This window comes from Notamacropus eugenii, chromosome 3 (genome assembly GCF_028372415.1).
Source record: "Notamacropus eugenii isolate mMacEug1 chromosome 3, mMacEug1.pri_v2, whole genome shotgun sequence".
Taxonomy (NCBI): Eukaryota; Metazoa; Chordata; class Mammalia; order Diprotodontia; family Macropodidae; genus Notamacropus; species Notamacropus eugenii.
Genome location: NC_092874.1, coordinates 462,486,863 through 462,509,638, shown reverse-complemented (window position 1 = coordinate 462,509,638; position 22,776 = coordinate 462,486,863). Strand labels below are relative to the sequence as shown.

At 39.7% G+C, this 22,776-nt stretch overlaps 1 protein-coding gene across 2 annotated transcripts in view; it reads left to right on the top strand.

Annotated features, from left to right (window-relative positions):
• Positions 1-22,776, top strand: part of PTPRG (protein tyrosine phosphatase receptor type G) — a 796,984-nt gene that overhangs the window by 733,654 nt on the left and 40,554 nt on the right. For both annotated transcript variants that reach the window (XM_072650205.1, XM_072650203.1), the window contains one exon: positions 8,707-8,798. In XM_072650205.1, coding sequence (XP_072506306.1) covers positions 8,707-8,798 — 92 coding nt within the window. The remainder of the gene's footprint in view (positions 1-8,706; positions 8,799-22,776) is intronic.

Sequence of the window (22,776 nt, the reverse complement as noted above, 5' to 3'; positions counted from 1 at the left end):
CCCTGAGGAGTCCACACAGTGTACTGGGCATCTTCTTTGCTTTCTCTTGACGTTGCATGGTTAGCACATGGGTTGTTTCTCTCTCCATCTCCCTCCCTCCCCCTCTCCTTCTCTAAGTCTCCTAACTCTCTCTACCCTCTTCTCTTTCTCTCTCTCTCTCTCTCCCTCCCTCCCTCTCTCTTCTTTTCTCTCTCCTCCCTCCTTCTTTCCCTCACTATATGACCAACCTATTTTTTTTCCAGCTACTCATCTTTCCAATGACATCTTCACACCTCCTCTGAGTAAGTGAAGGCAGCTAGGTGGAATAATAACTAGACTGAGGGGCTTGGATTATGGGAGGCTCCAGTTCTAATTCTCCCTCAGACACATCACTTACCCTCTCCATTCTTCAGTCTAGTCATCTGCAAAATGAGGGCATTGGACTCCACTGCCTCTGGAAGGCTAGGAACCTTATCAATAATATCTTGGGGCCTACTTTCTCTCATCATGTGTTTTTCCATTGTCCTTCCAGGCATCCTTAACTTCCATTCTTTGAGGACTCCAGTATTCCATGACACTAAAATCGACATTAATTTTTCTTCTTCCAAACCTTAAACCTCAGTCATGTCTCTGAATTCAGTGGGAAACCAAGATTCTGAACTATAATAATAAGACTCTCCTGTGGAACACTGGATATTGGTGTTTAAAATGGAGACCTTTGTTTTAAGGAGAAACTTGGGCTTATTAAACATATTTGGGCTACACTGGGATTTGAGTGCAATATTCAGTTCAATAAGCATGTATTAAGCACTTACTATATACCAAACACCACGCTAAACACTGGGGATATAAAGATGAAAAGAAAAAACAATCCCTGGCTATGTATAGTCTGTTTTATTCTCTCTAACCCAATGAAAACTGAAGTCATGGGTACCTCCTTGTTATAGAACCCACATAGCCTTTTCCACCTTCTTGTCCATTGGAAAATAGTTGACCACATCCTTAAAAGTCTCCTCTCTCTTTCCTTCCATGACACTGTACACACCGGTTTCTCCTCCTCTGTCTTCTTTACAGATTCATTTTTCCTCTAACCCCCTGTAACTAAGGGACTTCCTTAAAGCCCAGGTCTTGGCCTTCTGCTTTTCTTTCTCTCCATCCTTTCCCCTCTTTCTTTTACTACCTGTAGGACACTTAGGCAGTCAATGACTCCCTCCAACCTCACAAGCTGCTGGTGATTTTCCTTCTGAGATGACCACCCATCCACTTTAGATACATCTTGAATGTTCCTAGTTATTTACTTCTTATCTTCCTCATTAAAATTTAAGTATAGATTGCCTCTGCCTTTCTTTATATTCTTAGCAGAGTGCTTAATAAATGGTTATTGACTGACTTACGGCTCAGTTTCTATCGTAAAGGAAGTAAATAGCTTTTGAGATCCTTTTCCGTTCTAGAACTGTGATCCTTGTGTGACCAACTAACCTGATGGTTTCTAAATTTCTATCTCTAGTCTCAAGCTGATTTACTTTCCAGCATCTAGTTTCCAACTGCATGCTGGGCTTTCCCAGGTGGTTATTTTGATGGTATCTCATATTCAACGTAATCGTAGAAATCAGACTCAACATTGCCCCTGCTCTTCCCAGATTTTCATAGCCATTCAATGACACCACCATTGTCTAGGCCCCTGAGTTTATAAACTTGAAATCTCAGTTATTCCTCTCTTGGTCATCTAGTTAAGTCAGCAAATCCTTTAGTTTCTTCTGTATTCTCTCCATCAGCCATCTCCTCATACTAGCCTCCCTCCGGCCTTTTCTCCACTCCAGCACACCGTATGTTTTACTGAATGCCTTAAGAATACTTATTTTCATTTGGGTCTTTCTGCCCAAAGTTACAGTGACTATATCACATCTCAACTGCCCGCTTGGCTCCCCAGTATTCTTTATACAACTACTCAGTCCTGGGTACTTCTCACTGCTTCCATCCTGTTCAATCTTATATCCTACCATCGATATAATAATCATTCAAGTGTTAAGTACTTATTAATCACTTACTATATGCCAGTTAGAAATACAAATAAAAGCAGAAAGACAATCCTGCCCTCAAGGAGCTCACTTTCTAATAAAGAATGACAACATATAATGATGGTGGAGAGGGGAGAAAAGATGAAGGTACTGTGCTCCAGAGAAAATCTGTAGAGTCAGAAATGTAGTTTACAGAGTACTGAAAAATGGTAGGCCTGGGCATCCATCCATCAAAATGGAGGTTTGGGGAAGAACCAATTAAACAGAAAGAGAGGCCACAGTGTTGGAAGATATTTCCAGTGTATGAAGTCCAGAGGTAGAATGAGTTTCCTGAGTGAAGAGGTTTCTAAAGCACTCTAGAGAAAGTCCCAAGAATCAGGAGCGTAGCCTTCTATAACAGTGCTGGATTGAACGGTTCACTTACTAATGCATGTCCTGCCTCAGAATCTGGTCCATCTTGCCTATTGGGAATAGGTCAGAATCATTCTTGCCTCCACACATGGATCATGTCATGCTCTTTGCCAGGAAACTTACCTTCTCCACAATTCTTGTCTGAGACCTACCTACCCTTCAAGATCCAGATTCACCAACCCTTCTGTGACCACTCAAGTCTTCATTGGCCATGGTCTAAACTTCTGTTACGGGCAATTTAGCACTTCATTTATTACTGCTTCATGTGTGTTAATCTCATCTCCCTTATTCAACTGTAAATTCCTTGAGGGCAGGGATTAAAGGATATCCCTTTTCCTCTATCATCTAGATCAGAGCTGAGTGTCCAGTAAGCAACGAAATGAATATTTATCTGGTGGGTTCTCCAGAGATGGTTAGATCCTTTGGAAATATCCAACAGTAACGGCCAGATAATATAAAACAATTTCTTCCCCCCCCCCCCCATGTCAAGGATAGATAGATAAAGCATTTATTATGTGCTAGGCTTTGGAGATACAGATATAAGCAAACAAGGAAGTTCCTGCTACATTCTAAGTATGGAAGCCAGAACATATGAGGAGCTGGTAGTTGGGTAGGCAAGAGGGAGAAGCCTCTGCTAGGCCTAGTTCTGGGCAAAATAAGGTGAAAATTCACCTTTCAAAGCTCTCTGTCCAAGAAGTAGAGTCTAAGGTTCTGGAATGGGAATGAGCCCAATTCATCTGCCATTTCCTTCCATCCAGCCCACTCAAATATGAGGTTAGTCCTTAAGGTTGTGGTCCTACATATGGTATAAAGACCTATCTTATGATACAGCCCAAAACTGTACCCTTAAATTATAGACCTTGAAGAATGTGTCTGAGATGCTTAAAAAAAGGAAAGGAAAATTACTTATCACCTCATGATTTACCAGATTAAAAACTAATGTGTAATGTAATGTATTAGCCATCTGCTCCTCTTTCTTATCTGTGACACCTACAAGTTACAGTAATTTTACCCTTTTGTCTCTGGCTTATTTTAAAAGAATACAACAGAAAGAATAATTGTTGAGCTTTTGATTAGTCATCAGATTTCAGTCATCTTTCCAGAGGCTAAAATCTGGGCTAGCTTCTGAATTTCAGGGCCTTTTATTGAAAGCAGGAATACAGAATTGTCTGATGAGTGATGTTAGTCAATAAAGAATTTTTTAGGCAGTTCATTACAACTTAGAATATACTATCACATTGTTTGCTTCTGGGAGTTCTAAAAAGGGTACAGTTTAGTCTTCCTTCAATAAAAATGTCATTTTCTGAAACTAGGTCATTCTGGTTAACAAATTTCTATAACAGGATAGGAGTTTCTGTTCATGTTTCATAGCACTAAGCTGACCAGACTGATCAACTGAGCAACACATTTTAAGGATGTTAACAGGTTATAGAGCATTCAGCCAAAGGTAAGCAGGAAGGCAAGAATCTAATTCAATTCAGTAGGCATGAATATGAAGTTCCTATTACATAGAAAGGGTAGCTAGGAAATGCTGTGGAGAGAGTGCCAGGCTTGGGGTCAGAAGACTCCTCTTCCTGGGTTCAGATCCTGCCTCAGACACTTACTAGCTGTGTGACCCTGGGCAAGTTACTTAACCCAGTTTGCCTCAGTTTGACAAACCACTCCAATATCTTTGCCAAGAAAATTTCAAATGGGGTCATAGAAGAGTTGGACACGACTGAAACCCACTCTTCTGTGTGCGAGAGAGAAATTAAATACCCTCCATGTGCTCACATTATAAAGAGAAAATATAACAGTGAATGCAGAGAAGGAAGCACCAAGTAATTTGAGAAGATAGAGAGAGAATATTGACTAGAAGGAGCAGGAGACGCTTGCTTCTCCTAAGAATCAGTACCTCAGCTAAGCTGTTAAGGAAGTTCAAGATTCTAAGAGTCAGAGGGGAAAGAGCCCTGTGCAAAAATACTCTACAGGAAATCCAATTGCGAATTCAGGGAAATAACCATGGACCAGATGGCTAGAATGTAAAGTGTATAGACAGAAAGAAATGCCAAGTAAGTTGAGAAAGGTGAACTGGAGTCAGCCTTTGAAGGGCTCTAAATGCCAAGCTGAGGAGATTGTATGTTAACCTAGGAGCAATAGAGAGCTGGTAACGTTTCTTGGGGATTGAAGTGGTCAGAACTGGGTTTTAGGAAGATTGTTTTGGAAGCTGTGTGGAGGCTGGATTAAAGACTGGAAGCATATTTAACCATAGATAGAGATGGTGGGCAGGTGGATGTCTGAGAGTATTTGTCTTTGGACTGGTGAGTGGACCCTCTCTGATACTTTTCCTTGAAATATGGATTGTATGTATGGATTCTATCAACATTCTCAGCTTTTGTCTACATTTTCCACTAAAATTTCTTCAAAAATATTTTAAAACTTGGGCTCAAAAAATCACATCAGAAAATAAGGGGTTGTTTGGAGTCACTCAACACATAAGAAAGACTTTAATGGACATTAAACTTTACAAGACATGAGTCAGTAGTGTGAATAGACAGCTGCAAAAAGCTGCTGCAATTCCTGTGTAGCATCCAAGATGAGGGTATGAGCTTTGCCCTGTGTGCCCGGGTCAAGCTCTGTATGGGTGTTGGCTTCAGGTTTACACACCACATTTTCAGAAGGATATTGATAAGCTGTAGAGCATCCTAGTGGAGGTAATCAAAGATGATGAGGGGACCAGAATCCATGCAGGAATCAGTAGAAGGAAATGGAGAAGTGTCACCTGATGAGAAGTATTGAGGGGAGTACAATGCCTTTCTCTAGTAGCCAAAAGGCTGGGATGTGGGAGAAGGGGGTAGACTTGATTTTTTTTTTACCCTGGAAGTCAAAATGAAGATGAATAGATGAAAGTTCAAGTTTCAGTTCAATGTAAAATATAACTTCTTAACAGAGTTGCCCCAAAGGAGAATGAATGAGCTTCTTCTTAATAGATATTTTCAAGTAGCAGCTTGGATGACCATTCTTTAGGAAGCTGTAGAGGGAGGTGCCTACATAGGTATAGGGTCAGGCTAGATTGTCTCTGAGATCCTTTGTATCTCCGAGGGTCTGTGATCCTGTAGAATGAACTGTGACCCAGGAAATGATCTTGCTAAAATAAATAACTCTTAAAACTGTTCTTGCTTGAGAAATAACTTGTAAAATGAATATGGCTTTTTTTCTTTTCCAAACTCTAAACCCCAAACCTGCATTTTGTCTCTGAATTCACTGGAAATCCTGGATTATGGGCTGTCATAATAGGAACATCTAGTGTTAGTAATGAACTTCCCCTGAAAACCTATTAAATTATCAAACTGCTCATTTCCCCTCATGGCAGCAATAATGTCTCCTCCACTTCTAAGCAAATAGGGAAGAAATGCCTAGTAGATAACAAAAGACTGCAGATTACAGTCCAACGTTTACCAAGTTAATACCTTTTGACATGTTGGATTTCCTTCAAGGTTGGTTTTGTTTGTCTATTTGGTTGCCTGTTTTTTTTCAAGATTCTTTAGTGAAGAACTAAATATGCAGAATGAGACTCACACTTCTGGACAGAGCCACTAAGGGAATTTAATTTGCTTAACTAGTTAACTTTGCTAGAAGGATTTTGTTTGTTTGTTTTCTTTCCCCCAGTTGGGGAAATGGGAGGGAGAAAAAAATAAATGCTTGACAACTTAAAAAATAAAGCTTAATTTTAGAAAAGATTCTTTGGATATGGTTTATCCTTTGATTATCATTTTTTGGTTTGTTTATTGATACAACAAGCATTTGTAAACACCTACTATGTGCCAGGTATTGCACTAGGCACTGGGGACAGCAAGAAAACAGTCAGTTCCTGCCTTCAAGAAGCTCACATTCTATTGTGAGGAAAGCAAAATGTAAACATAAAATTAAATACAAAATGTACACAAAATGATTCCAAGCAATTTCTAGAAAGAACGGATGAGCAACTGGGAGGATCAAGATTGATTGGCTTCCTGTAGAAGGTGTTAACTGAGGTGACCTGTGGAGGAAGCTGGGAACTTTAAGAGGGGAAGTTGAAGAGGAAAGGGATTCCAATAGCCCTTTGATTATCTTTAAATATTCAACAAGTTTTCTCTTAGTTGACCCTCTCTTGACCTTAGCTTGAGTCCTTTTCTTTACCACTTGCAATCTCTTCATGCCTCTTGTCTACTTTGAATATCTCTTATAAGAAGTGACAGGGTTATTTTGGAAATTTCCCTCAATTCTACACTCTGCTACATTTTTTGAGGGGAACACTTTGGCTCAGCGTATTTTGTTACTGCATGTCATGTCATGTCCATTTTGGAATTCTGGGATTTCTTGGGCATATCTGATTTTTAGTGTATCTAAGTGCCTGCCTCAAATTTGGAAAATACTTCTAAGTGATTTTAGGAAGTTCATCTTCAGGCAGATTTCCTAAATGATTAAGTTTTTAATTTCTTATGCAAACATTTTGCACTCCACATTTGATCAAATCCCATTTCCGATAACCACTTGGATGAAGCCCATACTGTTGCCTTCCTTGAACGAAGTAGAAAGAGACAAGTGCTTTTCCCCTTAAGAATGATTCCAGTTTGAAAATGTCAATAGATGCAGAAAGCCGCCCCAGAGCTTTGCTCTCTCGAATGGAAGTGGAGTAGGAATGACATAGTCAATGGTAACTGTCACCGAATAAAGAGAAATCAGATTGTCAGGCCTGGATCTATAAAATTCTTGCCAAAGTAGGACCTCATTTACACATACATCTCTTCATACCCTTTGCTAAGAAAAGCATCTGTGACAGTTTAGATGTTTGTTCGTTTGCCAAAGATCTTTCACTCTGAATAAAGTAAATATCATGTCTGCTGTTTATCTTCAAAATCCGATAGAATATTTTTTTAAAAAGAAATATTGGGGGAGGAAGGAGGAAATTGGGGGCTCCAGGGGGTGAGTGGTGGGCTTTTCAGCAGTGCGACAGGGTCAAATGAGATTAGATAAATCCATGTTTAACGTAAAACAGGTATAACAGTTGAATGAGAACCATATGGCTTAGGATTGTCCCTTCAGAATGAAGCAAGTGACCACGGATTGGGTTGTATGGTCTTCTAGAACCCAATCCCAGGTCCTGACAACTCCAAAAGATCCAGCTACTTCAGTCAGACTGGTTGTTTGGCATCGTACGGGCACAGCTGCCTCAATCAAAAATTTTGAGCAATTTTTTTTTGGCCTCAGAAGCCAGCTGGTATAATGCCATGTGTCTGCAAGTGGGTGCAAAACAGCTCCAACTTCAAAGATTGGAAGCAGGATGTAATTGCTCTATACTCAAAGGTGACCCCTCTGAACAGGGAGTTTACATTAGAGAACCTAATAAAATGTCATGTCTGGGCTACAGAAAATTAGTCAGCAAAGGAGCATCCCCAGGAAGGTCACTTTTCATTTAAGAGTGTGGTATGGTAGTTTAACAGAGAAAAATGCCTTGAATGACTGAAAAAGAAGGGAATTTACTTAGTTTCCCCTTTCTTTTCAAATTTGATTCAATGCAACAAGCTTATATTAAGTGCCCATTACACACCAGGTACTATGCTCAGAATATAAAAACAGAAGGAAAAAGCCCAGTCCTCAAAGAGCTTCGGGATATAACACGTGCACAGCTGAGTCAAGATGGGGCAATTTGAAAAGAATTAGGAGACAGGCTTCCCAAAGGGGTCCCAGCACTATTCGCCGATTTTACAGATGAGGAAACTGTTTTCAAGAAGCACCTGCTCTATTGGGGGAGGAAACTAAAACATATACACCAAATTAAATACAAAACTTACACAAAGTGATACCAAGTAAATTCTAGAAAGAAGGGAAGTGGTTTGCTCAGGGTTGTACAGGAAGTAAGCAGAAGAAGTGAGATATGAACCCAGGTCCTCCCACTCCCAGGCTAATAGGTTTAAGAGGCCTCACACGACCAGAGCCCAATTTCAAATATATTCGAAGACTTAGAAGAGGCACATCTGCCCTGGCTGACACAACCAGACCCTATTTGAATTTGGCAGGGAAATTACAAAGTGCCTTGAATGGTGTAAGTGTATAATCAATGTTGGTTGAATTGAATTGAGTGAAATTGCTGTTTATTTTTTAAAATTTACTTATTTATTTGTTTCTAGTTTTCAGCATTCACTTTTAGAAGACTTGAGTTCTAAATTTCTCCCTACCCCCTTCCCCAGGAAAGAGAAAAAATTGTGGCTCTGATTCATGGGATTGCACGGTATGGAAATACTAGTGTGTGACTGTGAATGTCTTCTCCCTTCTACAGATGACATGGAAGCCTTTCCTGTTAAGCAGTTTGTTAAACATATCAGTGAGCTCTACTCTAATAACCAGCACGGATTCTCTGAAGACTTTGAGGTAGGTCTCAGAATCAGAGTTGGGCTTCCAGGAAATGCAATCATGTTTGAGGTTCGAGAGGTGGAGTTTTGTTTTGCTTCGGGATGCTTTTGAGAGAACTCTTCAGCCTCATGTTTATCGTTTATTTTTTAAAATTTATCTTAAATAAATTCAATTTTCAATTCAATGTTACATATTTATTGTAATTGAATATTAATAGCTGGTTTTAAATGATGTTTTAAGGTTTGCAATGCAATAGACAAACATTATCTCTTAATCCTCAAAACTCTGGGAAGTAGGGGTCCATTTTGCAGATGGAGAAACTGAGGCAGATGGAAAGTGAGTTACTCAGAGTCACACAGCTGGTGCCTGAGGCCAGATTTAAATTCAAGACTTCCTGAGAATATATGTGTAAATTATTGAACCACTGTGAACTTCAGCTTTCTCATTTGTAAAACGGGGATACTATCTGCCTCTATTTCCCAGGGCTATTTGTGAGAATCAGATGAGACAAATATATATAAAGGACTTTGCAAACCTGAAAACACTATATTATGTGAGCTAGTTTTTTTTAAAGAATTCAAAATAGCATCCTTTTCACAAACTGTTTCTTTAATTTTTAAAATGTTTATGTTATTTCATTGATTTCTTTTGTTTTCATATCACTTTAATTTCCAAATATCCCTCCCCTTCTACTGCGTATTATTATAAGAATTTGAAATAATATCCTTTTCACAATATAACCTTTCTTCATTTTAAAAAAAATTATCTTATTTTTACTGATATCTTTTGTTTTTACATTGCCCCAGTTCCCAAATAGATCCCAATTCCCTCTCTTTTCCATTAAGCCATCCCTTGTCACCTGAACCTATGATTTATTGCTTTAAGGAATCCCAGGTGATGAAATTTTATCCACCAATGCAGGTCAGCATCTTCACTGCAAGTTGTAGTCTCAGAGAGCTGTCTAAAGCACCAAGAGGTTAGGTTACTCACTCAGGGTCACACTTGAGTGTCAGAGGCAGCGTTTGAATACCTCTTTTCCCTGTTGGACAGATGGAGGCTTTTTGCAGGCTAAATGATCTTCCTGGAGCCATGTGCCTAGGAAGTGTCCGGTCCAGGACTGGCCTCCCACTTCCTGGCTCTTTAGCCCAGCAGCCCAAAGAGTGAGTGGGCCTCTAGTTGAACAGAAAAGGGAATAGAATGGAAATGAACTTTTCTGCCCCCATCCTAACCTCAACCTTGAGTAGCCATTCCCAGATTGACTCTTGCCTTCTGGAGTAAAGCAGGTTCTGGCTTGTACCCCTTCTTGCAGGGCCATCAATGAACACCAATAGGAAGGAACATGTCTCTTCCAAGTGAAGGCACAGGCTTATGGCTATGATAGATACTGAGAGGTTGAAAACAAGGTGGAGGGGAGCATCAAGTCCCCTGTCAGCTTTTGAGTTGATGCCAGGGCACCAGTGACAGGGTGTAAATGAGCTGTTAAACAGATTGTCCTCTTCCGAAAAGAAGAAGCTTGACTTTGGAAGCACACTGACTGGAATTCAAGGTCCCCCATCCTCCCCTCCTTGCTGATAACTGGTTATGTGATCTTAGCCAAGTCACTTGAGGAAACAGGTCTGCTTCTGTTTCCTCATCTGTAAAATGGGGACACTGATAGCCACCTTACCTACTCCCCAAAATGCGTTTAATGATACAGCTGAGCTTTAGAAAACCATAATACTCTGCAAGTGTCTTGTCTAGAGAATAAGATGAAAAACAAGGATCTTTAGCTTTATACATGAGCATCCTTCAAGGAAAATCTAGTATACCCAATGGTAATCACAAAAGCACCACTGTTTCCAGGGGTGATGTAAAGTGAATCACAACCATTTTTAATCCATAATCATAAAATCATAACTTTAGAACTAAAGATTCCTCCCAAAGCTCTTGTGGTTAGCCAGGATAAGGAGATGGTAGGAGGGCAGATTTTTGAGCTGAAAGGCCCCCAAGGGCAATCTAGCCCAATCCCCTCATTTCTCAGATGAGGAATATTAGGCTGGAGAGGTTAGAGAGGGACCCAGGTCACACAGGCAGGAAGTGTCAAAAATGGCTTTCGAGCCCAGTTCTTACCAACTCCATTCCGTGCATGAGCAGAATGAAACAAAAAGGTAGTAGAAAGTTGGACCACTGTCAACCATCGAGGTTCACACAGTTCCTGGGAGAAGTGGGAGGGTCTAAATTATTTATTGTCAGCCATCAGACGCTAACCAAAGAAGGCACCTATTCAGGCACAAAGAAAATGGTGTAAGTCAAACATTTTGTATTCATGAGGATGGTAAATGTGTGTGGTGTTAAAAGTGATTTAGTTCAATTGACTGTGGGCTGGATGACTGAGCAGGAATATTGAGGCATTTAACAATGTTGATGGTATTCAGGACAAACATTTATCCTCCAGAGAGCAGGATTTGATCAGGACAATCAAATGCAACTCCGGCTTCTCAATTATTTATGAATTGAGACCCCAGTGCTATTCATCACAGCTGGTTTTGACACCATTTAATTATTCAAAATAATCAGCTACACCTCTGTATACTTGATCTGACTTAAAATGGGCTTTTCTGCATCAGAATTATTGCTGCTAACAAACCTGGGGTCCTTTTTTCCTAGTTTCATCTTCCCTCCTTTCCTTCCTTCCTTCCTTCCTTCCTTCCTTCCTTCCTTCCTTCCTTCCTTCCTTCCTTCCTTCCTTCCTTCCTTTCTTTCTTTCTTTCTTTCTTTCTTCCCTTCCTTCCTTCCTTCCTTCTTTCCTTCCTTCCTTCCTTCCTTCCTTCCCTTTCCTTTCCTTTCCTTTCCTTTCTACCTTTCTTCTTTTTTTTTTAGCACCAAAACTCTATAGCCCAACATTTTAGGGTCATAGTGCTAGTGGGATTGGAGGTGGGGAGAAGGGTTATTAAGGAGGCTTTTGGTTTTGGCCTTTTATTCCCATCTTCTCTTGATTGAAAAGGTGTAACTTATTCAGAGCAGGTAAAAAAATATTTACTGTCCTCAAAAGGACGACGAGGCAGAAGTAACTGAAAGCCAATGAACTCTACAGTAGGAAAGGCCTAAACCTCCCCCTCTCTGGGTCATCTAACTTAACGAAACTTCTCCGTTAACCATTTTTTAAAAGACTGTTTGTTCATAATGGTGCAGAATGTCATTGAAATTGATCATGGGCATTAGAGTGGATCCTAAATCTTAATTTAAAAAACGCTTTGCAGTGATCATATTTGTTGTTTGAATGTAAAGGCCTAATAAACCCGTACTTAAAATGGAGCTTAGCTTTTCCTGTAAGGCAGAACCTCTAACTTGGGATCCATGAATTGATTTTAAGGGAGTCCGTGGAATAGACGAGGAAAAAAATGGCTTCTTTATTTTCAATATACTCTAACTAAAATTTAACTTTTCCTTCAGTTATAATTTAAGAATATATGATTTTAAAACATAGTTTTTAAAATGCAGCATTCCAATTAGGGATCCATAGGCATAACTTACAGTCAAAAATGGCAAGGACTTCTATTCTAAACCAGGATGACTCTTGGTCTGCACAGTTTTTCTCATTGAATTTGGTTTTTACAATTTTCCAGAGGCAGCCTTCAACTCAGCACCCCTAGATTATCTGATCTCAAGAATAATGATGTTGTAACTGAGGTATTTCAGTAGTAGGAATTTGTAAATTTTATAGGGTAAATTTATAGGGTAAATTGTAAATTTTATTGGGCAGTCTGGTGAAGCCTTAGGATCCCCTTCTCAGCATTATGTTTTAATTGCGTAAAATATAAAATAGGATTGAAAATGGGATTGCAAAGGAACCCAGTTATATTGAGATAAAATATAATTTTCCCATCCAAATTCAGAGCCTCAGTTTCTTCATCTATAAAATGGAAAGAGTAGTGATTATATTCCCTATCCCAATGGATTTTAATAAGGAAAGGACTTTTAAAAACTCTTCTAAATATACATTGAATTTTTATAAGGAAAGAACTCTTAATTACTTTATATAAAAATATATGAATATAAACTTAAAGGCAAATCCACAAATGTGGATTATTATTATTTCATAAAGATGGGGAGCAGCATTTTAAACTATTGACATTATAACCATAAGTAGATTCTGAATCATTGGGAACAGTACCAGTCCCTCTTCCAACAGACAGCACTGTTGCTATGACATGAGAAAAACGTCAGACTAATTTTCACCTTCAACCTCTTTAAAATAAATTATTTTTTTCCCTTCTCTCTCTTTGGCAAAGAGTCTTTTGGAGGGAAGGGAATCATCTGAATTTGTACTTTCTGAATCACTGGTCATTTAGAAGAATTCATTGTAGCATTAGACAAAGACGTTCTCTCCTTTCTGGCCATGACCCTTGAAGCTTCCAGAGGTGCATTTGTTAGCGCTCTTACTCCAAAGTACGGGGCTTAATGGCAACATGGATGGGTGGCATATTGATCACATTAGAAGGATCAGAGGTTTAAGAAATAAGCTAGGAGATGAGGCTGCAGGTCCAGCCTTCCTCGGACAAAATCTTTAGGGAAGGCCCTCGGTTACAGTTAACACTGATTGAGTAAGGCCTCCACACTCAGGAGACTGGAGCCTCATCCAGCTGAGCCCCAACCACTGGTGATTTGTTAAGGGCCAATGGTCTCAATTACTTCAGACAGAATTTGGAGATGTCCTTGACATTTCCTTCCATAGTCCCTTGCCTGGTGATGTAATTGATGCCTCATGTAGATTACTACACGTTCACAGGAACAAAGGAATGCTGGGGGAACACGAACAGTATTTTCAATACCATTTTCTGGGCCCCAGCTAAACATTGCCAGGGGTGGTTTTAGAGCTTAGAAGACCCAGATTTTAAATGGAGGCATAGGTAGATAAGCATCCAAAAGCTGGACATGAAATCAGCCCAGGAGGCACTGTAGGCAGAGGCCTGAATCTTCCTCTTACTGACCGTGTTGTCGTTTCCAGTCATGTCCAACTCTTTGTGATGTCATTTGGGATTTTCTTCAGCAAAGATACTGGAGTGGTTTGCCATTTCTCATTTTACAGATGAGAAAACTGAGGTAAATGGAGTTAGTGACTTGCCCAGGGTCATACATCTAGTAAGTGTCTGAGGCCGGATTTGAACTCAGGTCTTCCTGGCTCCAAATCCAGTACTCTATCCACTGTGCCACTTAGCTGCTCTTACCAACTGTGGAACCCTGGAAGTCACTTTACTTGTCTGTGCCTCAGTTTTCTCATCTATAAAATGGGTGGCAGCTACCACAGGTCATTTGTGGGGCTCAGATGAGCTGAGTACAAAGCACTTCTTGAGCCTGAAAACACCTTGTAAATGTCAGCTATTATTTCTAATGAGAGGGGAGCTCTTTCCCAGCATATTCAATTAATTGGTCCATCAACAGGCATTTATTAAACATCTGCTGTGTGCCAAGCATTCTGTAGGGGCAGGGTGTGTGTGTGTGTGTGTGTGTGTGCGAGAAAGAGAGAGAGAGAGAGAGAGAGAGAGAGAGAGAGAGAGAGAGAGAGAGAGAGAGAGAGAGAGAGGAGGGCTTTTATATATGTATATACACGTATTTGTTTCTTCACTACATGAGAAATATTTCAAGGAATGAAATCTAGGATTTGTGTGTGTGTGCACTTAATTATTGGAATCTCCCTTTTCTTGGGGTCACTTAGCTATCATTCAATCCCACCAGTATTTACTAAGAGCCTGTGATGTGCAAGTCATTGTTCTGGGCACTGAGAATAGACAGACAGAAACCAAACAGTTCCTAGCCTCCAAGAGCATGTGAGCAGCAGTCAGTGTGAAGTAGTCTGAGGAAGGAGCCGAGCACACTCACACGCACACGCATATGCACACACCATCCCTGGACACAATGGTTGCCCTATCTACCAAAACTCCCCTCTTGATCTCTGCTGCCTCTTCCATTACAGTTTTACTGTGACTCAAACCCATCCCCAGAACCAGTAACATAGCCTAGTAGATAGAACACAGGACTTGGCATCAGGAAGACCTGAGTCTGAATTCTACCTCAGATACTTGCTAGCTCCTTAATTAACCTGTTTCCTCTCTTGCAAAATGGGGTAATAATAGCCCGTATCTCACCAGGTTTTTGAGAGAATCAAACAATATAAAACACTTTGTAAACCTTTAAGTACTATATGAATGCTAGCTGTTTCTTATTAGAACCATTAGTAACAGGAGCAAAGAATTAGAGCTAAAAGGGACCCTAAGGGTCATCAAGTTCAACTCCCCCATTTTGCAGATGAAGAAACTGAGGTGAGAGAAGTTAATTTTTCCTAAGGTCATATAGCAGGACCAAGGTGATAGTATCCCAAGAACACAGCTTGGGTGATGACAACAACTTCTCCAAAGAGTTTTCTCCATAGGCAACCAGCTTAACCCTTTAGCTACCATAACATAGTATGGGGAAAAGGACTTTGATTTCATTGAAATAGAGAATTCTCTGGTGAGAATCTCCCTCGGACAATGCAAGTGGGCAATTTCTCTGTAACATCTAGCCTTTGAGGGTTGTCTCACACAGTCAGTACGTATCAGAAGCAGATATGAAGCCAGGTCCTCCTGGTTCCACAATGTCACACTGCTTATGTACCATAGCAGTATGTTCCCCACGTGGTCTGTTCTCTACTTCCCAGACAGTCTTTGACTCCATCTTTCTCACACAGATTGTTATATAGCCAATTTCTAACCTCTGAGACCATCATTCTGTTCCAAGCATAAACAACTTCTAGTGTTTTCTTTTATAATTCTGAAATTCCTGTGTTCATTTGGCACCCCATCTGTAGTTGCCTGCGAGTTATAAAATTAAACATAACCATTCCACTAGGACATTAAAGTTTGCATAAGACCATATCGGAAGCTATTTCCAAGGTGCTACACAGGTGAATTTATAGCACACTCCCCATCTGTCAGTGTCACCTTAATGGATTTTTTTAACACCTATTAAAATCACATTAAATTTGAAATGCCAATTTTGGTGAAGAAAAGTCAGTGGTATACAAAATGATCTCATGAGCATCCAAAATGAGTTTCGCATTCCTTTAAGGAATTATCAATGGCATTATCCTAGAGGCAAAATGAGGCACCTTGGGCAAAAGGAACCCCCAGGCTTTAATGAAATGATATTTAACATTATTAATGAATGTTCTTTGTTTTCTGTCGTTTTCCTAATTGGAAAAGTAAAACAGAGGTGACAACACTATCTGAGGGTTTCTGATAACAACGAGGATGCTTGGCTGCTCTAAGTCTGTCTCTTTTCTGTTGCTTCACATACTTGCATACAGAACCAGCCCCAGCCTGATCAAGACAATAGAGAAGGTATCATGGTAATGCTCCTTTGGGATGAAATCATGAAAACCAGCTAGAGATATACCTGGTTGCCTCAGCCTCGAGAGGGCAAAGTCAACTGTGGAAGAGTCCATACATGTTTTCGAGATTCCTCAATCAAAGATATCATTAAAGCTCACTTTGTTGAGCTAAATCAAAAAAATTAACCAGGCAAATTCTTAGATGACCACGCTGCCATATGGTATATCACCATAGTCCTTTCATAGTATATCAGACTTTCAATGGGATAAAACAAGGCAATTTTTAAGCAGGAAAGGGAAGCAAAGGAATAAGCATTTATTAAGTACTTACTGTGTGCCAAGCACTTTATAAACTTCTAATCAATGACCTTGATTCTTACAACAACCCTGGGAGGCAGATATAATTATTATCCCCATTTCATGGCTGAGGAAACTGAGGCAAACAGAAGTTAAATGAATTGCCCAGTTCATACAGTTAAAATCTGAAGTCAAATTTGAACTCAAGTCTTCCTCACTCCAGACCTAGCACTCTAGATACTTCACCACAAATACAGTGAAAATTATGCAGAATTTGGAGTAAGAAGACCTGAGTTTAAATCCTAGTGCTGCCATTTTACTACCTGTATGATCATGATTAGGTCACCCCAAATTATCTGTCAAGTGATAAGAGTGGACTTGACTTCTCAGGTCCCTTTTAGTTCAGTAAATTCATGATCCTCCATCATGAGGTCAGCAACAACGTGGCTAACTTTTCAGACACATCACTGAGGGTTAGGTACCGTAGAAAGTGCTATAGCTGGGGTCAGGATTTGGGTTCAAATTCCGCCTCTAAAACTTACTACCTCTGTAGTCATTGGCAAGTCGCTTAACTTTTCTGGGTCCTCATTCTCCTATAAAATGAAGGGCTTAGATCTAATGACCCCTAAAGTCCCATTCAACTCTTAATTCTGTGATACCATAGAGAGGTTTTACTCTGTTTATAGGAGTATCTACATGGGTGAAGTCCCAGGTCCATGAATGTATGAGGTAAGCATACCATGATTAGCCAGTGTAGCCATTTTCAGCCAGCCCTTAACACCCATGCTTCAAACAATTCCAGTTACTCAAACCTCACATTGTGTTATTCTTTTTTCCTCTATGTACATGCCTTACCCTACTCAGTAAGGAGATATGATTCTAGTGACCAAAATTATGGATGGAGATAGTCTTCTTTCCTGGCATCTGAGATTGCCAACTGTCTTTTAGTCTATAAATGAGGTTAAGTATCATGGAAAATCTCAAGTTCATTAGTCATATGTCATTTTTCTCCAGTAGAGCTTTTGAAATGTAATAAAACTGTTCATCACCACCATAAGAGTGGTGAAAATGGCTCGATAAATATAAAGCTCAAATGTGCTTCAGAACAATTAAAAATTAAACTATCCTGGAGTGTACAAGATTGGTTGTGAGGGGTACCAAAAGATTGGTCAAAAGAGACCCCAATCTGAGTGGCTGTCAGTGATTAAAATAACCAAAGGATTCCATGAAATGCAGAGTAATGTTTCCTCACCCACATGGGAATGGTGGTAGGTGAAAATTTACATTGACGACCTTTCCACAGCCATCTGTTAGTCTCCTTAAGATAAAAGGAAGAGGAATCTCATTAGAGCCCATCATATCTACAAATCTGAAAAAGTAAAACTCAGGATAGTAACTTTATGATTCATACATATAACATTATCACAATCAGAGCCTCTCTGTGTCAGAGGAGACCACAAAGGCCATCTGGTCCAACCAATTCCTGAGCAAGAATCCTTTCTCCAACACTGTTGCCTCCCTTCCTTCCCTTCCTCTTTCCCTCTTTCTTTCCCTTCATTCCTTCCCTTCCTTCCATTTCTTTCTTCCCTCCTTTTTTCCTTTCTTCCTTCCCTCCCTCCTCTTCATTTTTTCCCTTGCTTCTTTTTGTTCCTCCATCCCCCCCTTTCTTCCTTTTTTCCTTCCTTCCTTCCCTCTTTCCTTCTCTCCATCCTTCCCTTGGATATAATTCATCCAAAGAAACTCATGTGGCCTCATTAATAATTGCTAGGTGTTCCTCTACTATCTTTTTTTTAGTTATTTTTGTTCTCTCCTTTCCAGGTGGAAGGAGTTTACACACTGAAAGTCCCCCACACTGATGAAATCAGAAGTCTGAACCAAAAAGAGAAAGGGTGAGGGGGGGGATGTTAGCATGTAATCCTCTCCAAGTTTAGATTGGAGAAAATAAAGAAAATAAAAGAAAGTACTTTCTAAGCCATGAGTTGCTATTACAGAAGCTTCTTTAGGACTGTTACTTTTTGCCCTATATCCACAGTACCTGGCACCTAGCAGATATCTAATAAAGGCTTGATTGATTGATTCATAAAAATGGTCATGCTAATAGCTAAGAATCAATCTGAGCAGAATTTGGCCTCCCAGGGTCATGTGAACCAAGAAGAATTGGGAGACTATAATGAATGAGGCAGTTCCCTGAGGCAGATGGGAAATAGCTTTGTTAGCAATCTCAGGTGTGCGTTTTAGAGGAACTGGGAATGCTTTCCTTCCATATTCAGTGAGATACATCTGGTCTGTCTTATCCTTGGCAGGCAGAGCTTTGTGGGGTGTTCCCAAGTTCTGGGAGATGATAGCCTGTGTGGAGTAGACACCTCACAAACTGACTCCACATATTCCTGCCCTACTGGGCTTCCTTACTGCCTTAGAGCATTAGTGATACATTAGTACTGTTCTCAGCATCAGCACTGATAATGGAATCTTTTCAGTTTGTAGAACATTTTACTCAACATGATCTCTTGATTACCAGTAGAAAGTAAGGTGCTTAAAGGCAGGAATTATATGTTTTTGTCTTTGTAGCCCCATTACCGTCACCTAGGACAGTGTGTCACACATAACAACATGCTTGTTGGATTGACACGATCCTTACAGCAACCCTGTGAAGTATTGTCATCTCCATTGCACAAGTGAAGGGGGAGGTTGACTGCAGTGACAGGATTTACCCATAGGTGCAGACTAGCCTGTGAATGGGGCAGGGTCCAAACTCTCCCTGGCTTCAATCCAACTCTCTTCCCCTTCTTGTATACTGACGCCCTCTCACGTGCTAACATTGTACATGGGGGTCACAGAAGGAAGAGAGGAAACAGGGCTTCCCTTTAGATGTTTCAAGAATTCCTCCTTGAGTCCTCTTGCCCTGGTTCATTCATTATAGGATTCATATTAAACTGTACATTTTCTATTACTCAAAATAGAGCAGAGCATAAAAAAAAATCCCCATAAAGTCAGGGGAGTATGTATGTGTGTGTGTGTGTGTGTGTGTGTGTGTGTGTGTGTGTGTATGTAGCAGCTAGGTGATGCAGTGGATAGAACTCCTGTCCTGGAGTTAGAACTTCTTTACTCCAAATCCAGCCTCAGATACTTACTAGCCGTGTGACACTGGGCAAGTCACTTTACCCTGTTTGCCTCAGATTCCTCACTTCTAAAATGAGAATTGGTAAACCATTCCAGTATCTTTGCCAAGAAAATCCCAAATGGGGTCATGAAGAGTCAAATATGACTAAAAATGACTGAACATATGTATATTGAGTATATGTGTGCATGAAAGGACCTTTTGCCTTTCTTTGTATCTTCAGTGTTAACAGCTTAGCACTGTGCCTACCACATAGTGTTTAATAGATAACTGATTTTTTTTATCTCCCCAATGCCCAGCACAGTATTTCCCATAAAGTAAGTACTTAATAAATGCTTCTTAAAATAATAAAGGCTGACAATGGAACTGACTGTGAATATTTGTGAAGATACGTAAGCACATACATGTATACATGTGTGTGCATATGTATATGTGTGCATGTATACATATATATACATAATGTGTATAATGGAATCTTTCCAGTTTGTAGAGCATTTTACTCAACAAGATCTCTTGATCACCAGTAGAAAGTAAGATGCTTGAAGGCATATGTGTGTATACATATACACATACATATATGTACATATACATAAACACATATAAAGATGTGTGTGTGTGTAGACATATCCAGAAAAGTCTTTCCAGGTGATGACTGGGAAAGCTCAAGATTATGAAACCATATCCTACACCTTCCAAGAAAGGCAAATGAGGGAAGGGACCATGAGTTTTTTAAACAAAGGTTTCTCCTTGATTCCTTGCTTGTCTTCCTTTGATGAGAACAAAGCCCCTCCCAGAACAGAGAAGGGAGATCATCCAGGGAGACACTTGGTGAACATCAAGAATACCTCCCTGCTTGTTCTCCCTGGGCTTTGCACTTTTTGTGGAAAACCACTGTGGTGGCCCTGTCACGCCTTTGTGCCAATTTGGCGTGTGCCCGAAATCCATTACATCTGCCATGGGTAAAATGTTCCTCCTGATAATGCTGTGTCTCTTTGCTCCTGCTCTTTGGAGCAGCTGTGCACAGCTAATGACTTCCCTTATTAGGCAGGGATCAGACTTTAAGGTTTTGAAACACACAGTGCAGAATAATTTGACTTGTCAACAATCCAGGGAGAAAGAATTCCGCACGGGCACAAGGCATACATCTCCAAGAAGGGTCACTGGAGAGGGTGGCTCCCGTGCAAAATGATGGTGCAAGAGAGAGGGAAAGTAGTTGAGCTGCTATGTTTGGGACTCGCATGCCCATGTAAGGATGACTTCGTCAGCCTTGACCAACATCCTTTCTCCTTAGAGTTACAATGATCTGTTCTTCCCTTAATCGTCATAGTGGCTTCTGTTCTTATGTCTTAAGACATCCTTAGAGCAGGGGTTCTTAACATGGTATCCATGAACTTGGTTTTTTAAAAAATATTTTAGCTATTTTAAATATTTAAATATTAAAAACTAAATATTTTAAAAACTGCTTTTCAAATGAATTGACTTCCTTTGTAATTCTCTGTATTTTATTTTATGCATGTAAAAATCTTATTTACAAAGGCGCATACGTGACTAAAAAATTAAATTAAAAAAAACAGGTTAAGAACCCCTGTCCTGCTTTCCAGTTACCATATATTAATACATGTGGTATATATCCTCCTGATCCAACCACCTTCCAATGGGATGCAAGCTTCCTGAGGTCAGGAATATTTTGTTCATGTCTTTTATTTCCCCAGCACTTAACACAGCACCAGACACTTACTAACGCTGAATGAATGGGTGCTGGGTGGAAATAAATAGAACAGAGCACTTATGGTACAGTTGTACATAAAACATATTACCACCATCATATTGTAAGTACAGGATGATCCTTTCATTGACTATGCCTTGACCTCTGGTTTTCCTCTATCCTCTTTGAATATATTTTGTAGACACCTATTTATTTCAAAGTTGACTTTTTGCCTTTTCTGGTATCTTCAGCCTTAGCAGCTTAGCACAGCGTCTATCACAGAGTAAGCATTTAATAAATAATTGATTTATTTGTATCTCCCCCAGTGCCCAGCACAATGTCTTCCACATAGCATTTCATTAATAAATGCTTCCTAATGAAGTGGAATAGACAGGAAATGCCAAGGGACATAGACTCTATATGGGCATGATTAGAAAAGACTCTTTACATAAATAAAGGCAGATCTCAGTAATTAAAGAGATAGTCATTGCTCATGGGTAAGCGAGGCCTGTGTAATAGTAGTGACAATCCTATGTATGTTGGCTTACTTATTCAGTTTCATACCAGTCATCAAACTACCACCTTATAGAACTAAAAACAATAATAGAATTCACCTGGAGAAACTAAAGGATATAAATGAAAAAAAAAGTGGGAAAGAAGGGATTTAGCTACCCCAGATCTCAAGTTATATTACAAACCTATATTCATGAAAAAAAAAAAAACAACTCATTTACAGTATACTAGGTAAGAAATAGAGAAGTTGATCAGTGGAACAAATTCAAATCAGGAACACAACACACCAAAGCAAATGAATATGGTAGCCTAGTGTTTGATAAATCCAAAGAGCTCCACTATTGGAGATGTTATTATCATACAGTTGTTTTAATTCGGTCCTACACTTTGTAACCACATTGAGGTTTTCTTGGCAGAAGTGCTGGAGTAGTTTACCATTTCCTTCTCCAGCTCATTTTACAGACGAGCAACTAAGGAAAATGAGGTTAAGTGATTTGCCCAGGGTCACACAGCTAGGCACTGCCTGAGGCCAGATTTGAACTCCTGCCTAGATGCCCTGCCTATTAGAATAAGAACTCATTGTAATAGACAGAATATGTTCAGAAAGCTAGAAAGTAGGTGCAGGCCAACATCTCACACTATATACCAGGAAAACTCTAAATAGTTACTTGACTTAGACATTGAGGATAATATCCTAAATATACTGGAAAAGCTGGGAAGAAATTACCTGTAAGACCTGTGGAAAGGGGAAGGGTTCATAACCAGAGATCAAGAGTTTCACAGGAAGGAAAATGATCAGTTTTGATTACATAAAATTAAAATTTTTGCACAAACATAATAAGTACAACTAAAACTAGAAGAGAAGTAAGTAAATAGGAAATAACTTTGCAGCTAGTTTCTCTAAGTATAACTTTACTAAGATATATAGATATAGATGTAGATCAGATTCAATTAGGAAGAATGAGAGCCATTCCTCAAATGATATCAGAGGATATAAATAGGGAAGGGAAGAAAT